Source organism: Saccoglossus kowalevskii, chromosome 21 (genome assembly GCF_978046115.1).
Source record: "Saccoglossus kowalevskii chromosome 21, keSacKowa6.1, whole genome shotgun sequence".
NCBI classification, from domain to species: domain Eukaryota; kingdom Metazoa; phylum Hemichordata; class Enteropneusta; family Harrimaniidae; genus Saccoglossus; species Saccoglossus kowalevskii.
In genome coordinates this window covers 11,623,257-11,634,462 of record NC_140661.1, presented here as the reverse complement: position 1 = coordinate 11,634,462, position 11,206 = coordinate 11,623,257, and the positions used below count along the sequence as shown (strand labels likewise).

General features: G+C 34.1%; 1 protein-coding gene across 1 annotated transcript; it reads left to right on the top strand.

Annotated features, from left to right (window-relative positions):
* Nucleotides 1–2,890: 2,890 nt before the first annotated feature.
* On the top strand, nucleotides 2,891–8,708 carry LOC100367076 (AP-3 complex subunit sigma-1-like). Its single transcript, XM_002737058.4, has 6 exons — nucleotides 2,891–3,070; nucleotides 4,269–4,360; nucleotides 4,838–4,949; nucleotides 5,174–5,245; nucleotides 6,060–6,167; nucleotides 6,736–8,708. Exons 1-6 carry the CDS (start codon nucleotides 3,002–3,004, stop codon nucleotides 6,841–6,843), a joined length of 561 nt encoding a protein of 186 aa, XP_002737104.1. The 5' UTR covers nucleotides 2,891–3,001; the 3' UTR covers nucleotides 6,844–8,708.
* Nucleotides 8,709–11,206: the final 2,498 nt, after the last annotated feature.

Below are 11,206 nucleotides of genomic sequence, written 5' to 3'. Positions count from 1 at the left end.
AGTTCATATATTCATTAAGTGCTTTAGACACTTATTCTGTTATACCTTTTGCCAAATATATATATTCTATTCTATAGACACTGTAATAAATGTAACACTAAAGCATTAGGAGATGAAAAACATTTCCTGCTATTTTGTACTGGCTATATAGAACAAAGAAAAAAACTGTTTGATGAGTGTGCAATAAATATTTACACAATGGATGTGAATTCCATATTTAAAAAGATTATGGAGAATAATATAGCTTTAGCAAAATACTTAAAGAGCACATTTTTTTAAAACCACAGAAAGTAATTAATTTATTTTTTTCTTTTATTTTACTAACATTTTATTTTTATCTCTTATGTATTCTATGTTTTTTATGTTCCTTACCATACAAAAACCCTCTGAAGGTTTTTAGTATTGTAATAAAGTTATTATTATTATGAAAGTAGTTGATAGTTATATTTCTGTTTAGTGACCTTACTGCTGTATGAACCATATATAGTGTTGTGTCAATAAATTGTTGTTTGTTTAAACTGGGACACGATAATAATCGTCTTTACGAACTTTAAAAGTCACTTACGTATACAGATCTGAATCCAATAATCAAATTAAAAATCGGGATGACATCACACTGGTTTGAGAGGTACAACATCACAGACTATATCATAAGAAGTTTGAATAACGTATGTAATGTTCGATAAAAGCTCCGTTAACATAATTATGGAGACGTGTCTATTCATAGTATAGTATATTTTGTTTGGCACGAAATAATGCATTGAATTACATTATCTATGGTCAATAAACATACAATAATCTCATATTTAGCGTGGTAAACGACTGTCTACTAAATGACCAAGCTGTGTACAACAGACAGAATACAACAGACCTGCCCAAAACATATAACAAAATGTTGCTTACTGTTACGTAACAGAGATTGACAATAATTTATTCACAAGAAACTTTTTCTTTTTCTTTTCTATCTTCGAATTTGACCGGGATATCTTAAGAAAATGTTAATACGTGTACACGTAATCATTTGGTACATCTTTTTAAACACAGGAATGAAAGTTGTATGAATTCACCATGAGATTTATTTTCAAATTTAATTTTTACTCAGGATCAGATATGTACAATTTTTCTCTTTTCTTTTCTCTTTTTTGTTTTCTTTTGTTGCCGTTCCAAAGGCTTAATAAATATTATTATTATTATTTTATTATTTACAAAATCAGTAGTGTAATTCATTGTAAATCTTAAAGTCATGGTTTTGGTATTTGGCATTGTGATTGTCGATGCGTTACTGTGACAATGAAACTACATGGTTTGTAGTTCCATGCTGTGACGCATGATGGAGGTACTGCGTTGTGACTCTGCTTTGGACTCCGAGTCAGTCACGCCGCTTGCAGTGTGTATAAAAATGGCAAGTACCGTTGGTGGCAGTATAACACTAACGGCAACTTTGTACGAGTCTTCGAGTTTCGTGCAAACAATGTGTTTTACGTGTGTTGTATACGTCGCTGCACGATGACCACCACCCTTTAATTGCCAAACTTAAATCCATCAAATATGTATTCCACAACGCTAAAATACTATTTCACTCTGACATGTACGTCGATTTATGCAAACATTTTAGCATTCCTATACTTGAATCGCGTAGAAATGTTCTAGGCCAAATATTGTTATTCTAATGTATTTGTTACACGGTCACGGTTCTGATCGAGTTCTCAAAAAGAACATCTATTTTAAGTTAGAAGCCTACTTATGATTTCAAATACCCAGAATTTATTCATTTTCTAATAAATTGTACATCCGGCAACATAGGGATATTGACTTAAAAAAAGTTGGGGTCACCAGCTTAAAGCGCGGTGGTCGTCGCGCAGCGCGTGTTCGAATTTCATGTAAATAAACAATGCATTTTACACTTTATGAGTCCCATATCGAACAGAACGCGGCGCGACGACTGTCGCCCTTTAATTTTCGAGAAAATGGTGATAATTATATTTCTGGGGATAGTGCCATTTTGGCAGTATTATAATGATTTTATGCTATTTCTCAAATTGTAGCCTGGTGAAATTACCGGTATATATTGTCAATGATGAAATACTTTTTGTTTATTTATTTTAGTTGCATGATTCTCTCACGCCTATACTTTTATGTAAATATACAATTTTCGACTTTATGCACCGTTATTTTCCTAATTGCGGAGGATATTCAGGATGTAAAATAAATGATTAAAATTTGAATAAAGTTGAGAGATATACACATAATAAACTACCACTGGCGGATCCAGAAATTCGGCAAGGGGCGCTCCCATTGACGTGGGCCAGGTTAGTCAATTGAAGGGGACGTCTGGCGCTCCCTATAAGTGATTACGATAAATATTAATAATAATTGAATAATTTCGAGTAATTTTTCAATTGCTAGGAAAGAATTACGTTATACTTCAACATAAAGAACCCGATCGTTAAATTTCTCGTAATATATTGAATATATATTAACTTCAAGTTGAACGGACCGTACCCGGAGTGATAGTGAGTGTTTGCTCGTGATGAGATTGTTTATAGGATTTGGAAATGTACTACTTTACATGGTTTAGGATAAAGAAACATTGTTGACATATGTTGTTTTAGATTTGATATGTTGATAAGCATCACTGCTAGATGTATAGCAACGTTGTTAGCAAACCACTTTGACTAAGACCAAATTTCCATGCGAGTAAAACCATAGATTCTACATTTTTTAAGATACCGCCAACAATGCGCTAACAATAAATTGTATTTTTACGTCATCCAATAATTAATAATAATTAATTTTCTCATATATCTCCCCGGGTGTAACTCCGCAAAAACTATGAGCACGATCGATCTCCTCAACATCGCCCTCACTGGTCATTTTCGTCTTTCCAGTTTCACTTCCGGTATATCCGCCATTTTACACGTACTTCACTTCTGCTTGTAGTATTTTACGATTTCGTCTTCGACATAGTGTTTTAAATTCAGGATCAAAATAACAGAGAAGAATGATTAAGGCAATTCTTGTTTTCAACAACCATGGGAAGCCGAGATTGACGAAGTTCTTTGTACATTACGTGAGTAAATCATCGGAGATTTGTTATTGTCCATAATGTATTTGTAATTCTGGTTTTCTGTGCATAATTTCGTGAAATCTAATTTGTAAGCGCCGTATACAAGCACCATATATTAATCAGTCATGACATACCGGAGGTTAAGGTGTGACACGTTGATCCCGCAACAAGGTCTTGGATATTACCTCGTTTGATAGACTCAAATGTAAATAAATAAATACACACATAAAAAAAATAATGTTTTAATTAGAAAAGGCATTAATATTATAATTGAATTTGAATGAAACTGATTTCATATGAATAAATTTATAAATATTTATAAGGCAAACATGAATTTGTTGGCTCAAGTGTACATTGCACTAAAATTATTAATTAAGTATAAAAAAAAATCGCAACCTTGACTTTGCTCAGCGATCATTGACTAAGCTTAACTAGAGTTTTGTGACTACAACGAATTGAATATTTTCTACCCATTTAATTTTCAGTGACTAACTGCATAACAAAATGTTGGTGATCTTTCAACTTTGCACTATATTGACTTTTAAATTTTGATGTAGATTACTTGTTAATTTCATTTTCTAATTCTATAGAAGATCGTGTTTTGACATGTAAATAATAATTAATTACTGTCACCGCTACTGTCACGTCAATGTAGCACTGCAAGAAAATACAGATTGCAGCAACACATGAATATGCAACACTGACGGTGGTTTGATTCATCTCCTTCATTAGTACAGCATCTGACCCTATATATATATATATATATAGCTGCACTTCCCTCCATAGTCATTTCACACTAGTAGAAATCAGTATACGTTCTCTTAAATTCAACCACCGAGAGGGTGTGATTTCAGTTCGTGTTGAGCATTCAAGCAGCAAATCTTGGCATGTGCAGAGTTTCGGCCCCAAGCATCTATCGGAACTGAGATCGATTTTTTTTTGGCATGTGTTGACTCTCGGCTCTCAAAAACACCAAAACTGCAACATTGCCAGCTAAGTTGCTGACCTGCTTGCTATGCACACCTGGAGATCACCTGATTAGAACAAGTTAGGTCAAACCAACCTCAACAGGAGTCGTCAACTTGGTGTCAAAATGGAATTCTGAGTTGTCCCTCAGTAGGCAATGTCAGCTGTGTTTTGTGTAATCATGTACGTGTCGTGTCATCAACAAGTCATCTCATTTATTTTCTTGATTTCACAGAATGAAGATATGCAGCAACAGATTATTAGAGAAACCTTTCATCTTGTGTCAAAAAGAGATGATAATGTTTGTAACTTCTTAGAAGGTGGAAGGTAAAACTATTTGATATGCGTGAACAAACCAATGATAATTGAGGCACTGAGCTTTGGAATGTGTTGTTAATATCAGATCTTGTGTGTGACCCCAAAGGGCTGCAGATCATGGTACTCTTTTGGCAGTTTCATAATATATGAGAATTTTTTGAAATTTTCAAATAGATAAAACGGTTGACATTTAAGTTCAAATATCAGTTTAACCATTGACCTCAGAAAACATGTCGGCCATTGTGGTGTAATTTTGTTGGAGATAACAGTACCCTCAGAAAGTGCTAGAGGTAACAGTACCCTCAGAAAGTGCTAGAGGTAACAGTACCCTCAGAAAGTGCTAGAGGTCACACTTCAAAACTTCATGTCAACATATGCTTGTATATTGTTCAAAAGATGGTTTTTATTTATTTTTTGTCAGTTTATTCGCTGATTTATTCATTTTTCTCTCTGTTACTAATCACTTGTCTTTCCTTGTTTTATCAGCCTCATCGGTGGTTCAGATTATAAAATTATTTATCGTCACTACGCTACTCTGTATTTCGTATTCTGCGTTGATTCATCAGAGAGTGAACTGGGTATTCTAGATTTGATACAGGTTAGTACCTTGATTTCTTGCACGATTTATTGGAGCCACTCCACCTTCACGGATCAATTAGACTTATAGGCTATTGTCTACAAAAAATAGTGTAGTCCAGGCATGAAAAATTAGTAGAAATGACCAACTTCATGTATTATGTTCATCAATGCCATAATAAATCTGTTTTTGATTTCCATGTGGGTATTTGAGTTCACCATGTCTGTGTGTATGTTTTCTTCTAGGTGTTCGTAGAAACATTGGACAAATGCTTTGAAAATGTCTGTGAGTTGGACCTTATTTTCCATGTTGATAAGGTAGGAATTACTAGTATACAATACACATGATTATGTTTTTACCAGTATACATTTACTTTCTTGACCCTATATGGGTTGCCTACTGTGATATAAAATTGCCTATTCACTGCAAATATTTGTGGTTTTGAATGCCACCCCCCCCCCCCATTCTAGTGATGATTTTCCCTGAATCACAAAATCTAAGATGGTCGACCAGTTTTCATTTTGTTGTAGATGATAATGTGGCTGATTAGATTATCACATAGAAATGACAAAGCACTAATATGATCATTGTTTTGCTTTGCAATTTGGTAGTCATTTCATACAAATATACGTGTTGGCAGTATCTAAGCTATGAATCTATGTGGTCATATGTCACAGCATAGACCTTAGAAAACAGGTCTATGGTCACAGCGAGTCAATCCAATACCTGACTGATTCTAGCATTGGCAATGTGTGACACACAGGATTGTGTGTCCACCTAGGATCTGCTATTAGGGAGAATGTAAGTTTGACTCGCATAGTCAGCTACAGGTTTATCAGTTAAAAACAAACATTCCACCTAGATGGGAGAATAATGTTCTGTCAGATGATATGTGAAGTCATGAGTGTCGATGAAAATTGCATTTTCACTGTGACGAGTAACAGATTTTGCTCGATAATTAGAATGTTGTCTATTGGAGTGTGAAAATGAAACATTTGATTATTTGTTCATTGTGCAAAACAAGTGAATCCGTTAATATTTCCTGTAATTGACACATTTTTATACCCTCCTAGGAAGGATCTAAACTCTAAAATATAGTCTAATTAATGTTTGTATTGTTGTAACTATTAGGTACATTATATTCTGGCTGAGTTAGTAATGGGTGGCATGGTATTAGAGACGAATATGACAGAAATTTTAACACGAAATGAAGAACAAAATAAATTAGAAAAGCAAGAGGTGAGTAATCATTACCAAGTAAAAATAGAAGAGCCTGGTTGCTATGACACCGAGCAAGGGTAGTGTAAATTTTGCCATAGAAAGAGGGGATTGATGTTTTTCACACATTTAATAGATGTTTTTGGCTGTTGCCCTTCAGAGATATCTTGTAATCTACATATAAATACCAAATATCAGAAATTCATATTAGAAAAATATTTTAAATATTTTTTGAACATAATATAAACTGTCATAGACAGCCTTGAAGCCTACAATATAAATCAACATGTTTGATTCGAGACTGAAGAAGGGTCATTCTCAAGACACAATTTTACCCCACTATCATAAAGCAATTCTGGCATGTATATTCTGTATCCACAAATTACCATTGTGTTGTAATGAATTATTGACCTTGAACCAAGAAATAAAACATTTGTACATCGCTGTACAAAACACTTGTGTATTGCAAATTGTATAGGGGCATATCAGCTGAACATGTGATTGTAGTTACTAATATTCACTCATGATGTTATCTATTTCGTTTCTAATACATCATACTTACGTTTATGTTATTTCTCACTTCACACAGGCTGGCATATCTGCTGCACCATCCCGAGCTGTGTCCGCTGTTAAAAACATCAACCTGCCTAACCTGCCATCCAACATACAGCTTCCCAATCTGCCATCATTTAGATAAAGGCATTATGTCAAGACGTCCTTCTGGTATTATTAAAATTAGCTTATTGTTGTCAAACACAGTGATGAACTACTAAATTTACTTATTTATGTGATGTGCCAGATGAGGTTTACTAGTTTGGCACTAAAGTTGTTTCTGTCATTGTATTTCCAAAGAAAAGTTTCTGTGTTGTAGCTGGAGTATCCAAGGCTCTCCATAAATGAGTGTTTTATATAAAGGATATTTTATTAAAAGAGCATCTCCAATAGAAGTGGATATAAATAAAAAAATTGCATTGGCTGTGCTATATACTATATAATTAAAATAGTACTTATTTTGACCATAAATGTAAACGCTATAATTGTTTATGTAAATGTAAGCGCTATAATTCAAGTATTTTATTCAGGCTTTCAGACAGCCAGACGAAGGAAATAACTTTTCCTCCCCGAATAAAAAGGCATGTTTACCTTATCCATTCTGAAACACAACGAGGTTGTATACAGTATTTCAGTTTTTGCATTCAGTATATTTTATTGTATTATTTCAGTTTGTATCTTGACAGACAAACAGTGTTCAGTGTTCAATACCTTCTGAGACGTCAGTCTTTCTTTATATCTTCTTTCCTCCAATTAAATATACATTAGAGAACTTCAGTTATTGCCGTATTTACTTCTATTAGTAGTGCATTATTTTGTGTATTACAGTGACAGTATATTTTGAAACAATTGCTATTTTTAGAACAATTCTCTAGAAAATTTCATTTTTCAATGCTTTTTAAAACCCAGATTTTTGAAATTCAAGAAAACAAAAAATACTCCAATCTTCTGAAGAAAAGTGCAGATTGTAAACAGGACTATTTTGTGAATTTGTGATGAAATAAGAGAACTGGTGGTGAAAGCGTTAAAGTGGTTTACATTAATTTTTTCAATCAAGTCTTAGTAGTAAGTCTGTCTACAGTAATGAATAACCATGGTGACATATTTGTGTTTTTAGCTCCTACTTTAACAACAGATGATATCCTGAAATTGAGGAGATTTATTCTGTATCAATACTTCTTGTATGTGCAAATCCCTGAATACATACTGTAAATGCATTAATTATTCACTGGGTTTCAATTTAGCTGGTAATTGAAATCCACTGAATTAATTACACACAAAAATGTAATGTTACAATAGTACTACCGGGGGTAATTGTTTAGGTGGGTAGTTCATAGATTTAAAACTCAGTCAATTAGTACAAAATAATGAAATTTAGTGAAATTTACTGTAAATCATTTAATTTTCAATGCTAGATATTTTCGCAGTTTAAAGCGGGGAGTCGTCACCTGCGCATGCGTAAGATGGCCATAGCATGTCATTGTTTACAAACAAGCGTCTACCCATGAGCCTTTGTGTTTTAGCGTGTGTTGTTATTGTCGCTTGGGACTTGATTCCCGTGCATGAGCAGGTGACGACCCCTCTGCTTTAAGATTGAGAAAAGGTATTACAACGCTTTCGCAGCAAGGCAATAGAATTCAGGAAAATTTCTATCAATGTAAATTAATTGGTTTAAAGTATAACTTAGTTGATGTTATTCTGTTGTAAATGTTTGTGCAATATTTTTAACAACTCTTGTATATTTAGCATTTTGGTCGAGAACGTCAAACAAGTTTTGCTTCATACTGTATTAGCATAATTTGGCTGATCACATTGTCAAATTTATTAACTCCAAAAGATGAAAGGTTTCGTTTCCCCCATTTCACTGTGAAGTGATAGAACACAAGAGCCACTCTTCAATTACAGGACCAAAGACTTTTCAAAAAATCTTTGTAAAAGTAGCTTACTTGGGTTTGTTTAGTGTTGTATATAGTATACAGTAATAAACTTATTTTATTCCTTTGTAAAGTGCATTCTATGAGATTATTGCGAGAACACTGCTAAGTATGCAACATACGAGGGGCGCTCAATAAGTAATGCCCTTGACCCATTTCCCAAAGCAGAAGATTAATGAAACTCGGCACAGTTATTAGTCTTTCTCTACATAGGAAGCACCCAGAGTTATGCATTTCTCCCATTGTTTGATGCAGCTCTGGACACCGTTTTTGTAGAACACCCCAAGTTGGTCCTCCAACCATGTTGAACTTCAGAAATCAAGGCTGCATCATCTGAGAAATGCTTTCCTTTCAAAAACAACTTCATGGCTGGGAAGAAATGAAAGTCAGAGGGTGCAAGGTCAGGAGTGTAAGGGGGATGGGGGAGGATTTCATAGCCACATGCCCGTGCTTCTGATCTGGCGACATGCGAGTTGTGGACCGGAGTGTAGTCCTGCAGGAGGAGAATACCTTTGCTGATCTTGCCTCGCGTAATAGCGTGAATCGTAATAGGCTCCTGTAGTTGTGTTACCCTTTGCCTGGAAATTTGTCATCACTACTCCATCCTGGTTCCAAAAGACTGGTGAGCATGACCTTGCCAGCGGAGGGCTGCACCCTTGCTTTCTCTGAAGGTGGTGAGTCCAAGTGCTTCCACTGCATTGACTGGGCTTTGGTCTCTGGATCATAGTGATGGACTCAAGTTTCATCCTGTGTAACCAGTCTTTTGAAAAACTTTGACTCATCTTCTTGGCAGATCTCCAAATTCATCCTCGAGCACTTGACTTTGCAATGCCAGCGTTTTACAAGGTCATATCATCATCACCATAAGTTTTTTCATTTCAACAAAAGTCTCCGTTGGTGAGCATCCTTTCAAATACAAAAAACGATTCACTGCGTGACACTCAACTGGCCCCATTTCACACCTGCCTCAGTTCAAACACCTGTAAATCTGAAACCACAATTAGTTCAGATCTGTTTCTTGCAACATCCTTGGAGATGTAAATCATTACACATGCAAGTTTCATTTCGATCAGACAACTGGAAGTGGGTCAGGGGCATTACTTATTGAACAGTCCTCATATAGTTTGTATCAATTGACACCAAGTGGGGGCAATCCCTTAAAGTATGTGTCTTGGCATTAGGATTAGGACTGTATATCAAATTAAAAATTATCTTATTCATGTTTCTTAAACTTTTCAAAGTGAAAAAAAACAATTTGATGTCTATATTGCTGAATCAGAACTTCCTTAAAAAAGTCACTTGATATATTTTGCACAAAACTGTGTACAGTGATAGAACTGTCTGTCACATGATATAACAAATTATGGTGTGCATGAACTGGCATCCTTTCCCATTTAAAATATTTTTTCACATGCATTAATATTTGTAATGTTGAAATTATGATTTTACTGCTGTATTGGATTGTACAAGGATGACATAGAAGCTGCATTTTGATTATTTGATAGTCAAATTTGATTTGAGAAAATGTAGCAAAGTAACAGTAACATTATAACAAAGACTTGCCACTTTTTTGTATATAACAAAAAGTATGTAGAAGAATCAATATCTGAAATGACAAGTAATTATAAAACTATTAAAACTATCCGGATTACGGACACTGACTTCTCAACTCAGGTATGAGGAATAATTTCAAATTGATTTGACCGGTAATATAATAAAAAGTAACCAGATAAATTATTGTAATTTGTTGTGAAGCGCAAATCAGAATCTGTCAAGGGTGATGTTTATTCATATAAGAGTTGAATGTGACATTAATATGATGCACATTCCCCTTATAAGGAGAATGTTGATTACATAACTTACATTTGGCTTGCTTATCATGAAAAAAATGTGACCCAATGGACTGATCATGAAAAAAACACTTTCAAAAACGCTGCACTATTGTATTTTTCAGCTATTTTTATCTTCTTCTTTTTTATTTTCAAAAAAAAAAATAAGACTTGTAAGTCTAAATTTCCATGGATATTCAAAATAAAGGCACAATTTTTATGACATTTTTAAAATCAATTTTTTTTATAGTCCTTACAATGATCAAATTAGTTGTTCGGAACATTGTTAATAATTCAATTATGCAGGTAGATTTCCTAATATTATGTCATTGTCACAACTACTAATATTATACATTATTGCACAAAAAAATTGCAAATTTAATAAAAACATCATATGATAAAGTATGTGCATCTAGGCTTGAACTGGGCTATACTACGTTATACAAAATATACTACAGGTAGTTCCGGTACTTGGTTTTTAGTGGTCGGTGAGGGCGCAACTCACTTAGTAAATCAAAATGTTGGCAGCATCCTTATCCTACCCTTGACAACTAAATTTATTTTTCTCCGTTTATATTTCATTATTATTGTGTAATACCGCAAAAATATGAAATATCAAATGAATGATATCAATAATAAGTATGTACCAAAATAGAATACTTTGCATTAACCGGAAAAAACGATGAGTGACATAAACCATGGATAAACATACACCTCAAAGGGAGAAAGAAACTAGCAAGTTAGA

Excerpts from the sequence above, each read along its gene's own strand:
- LOC100367076 (XM_002737058.4), top strand. The coding sequence starts at position 3,002 with ATGATTAAGGCAATTCTTGTTTTCAACAACCATGGGAAGCCGAGATTG. Across the intron at positions 4,361-4,837 it reads AACTTCTTAGAAGGTGGAAG|CCTCATCGGTGGTTCAGATT; the intron begins GTAAAACTATTT and ends TTGTTTTATCAG. Across the intron at positions 6,168-6,735 it reads ATAAATTAGAAAAGCAAGAG|GCTGGCATATCTGCTGCACC; the intron begins GTGAGTAATCAT and ends CACTTCACACAG.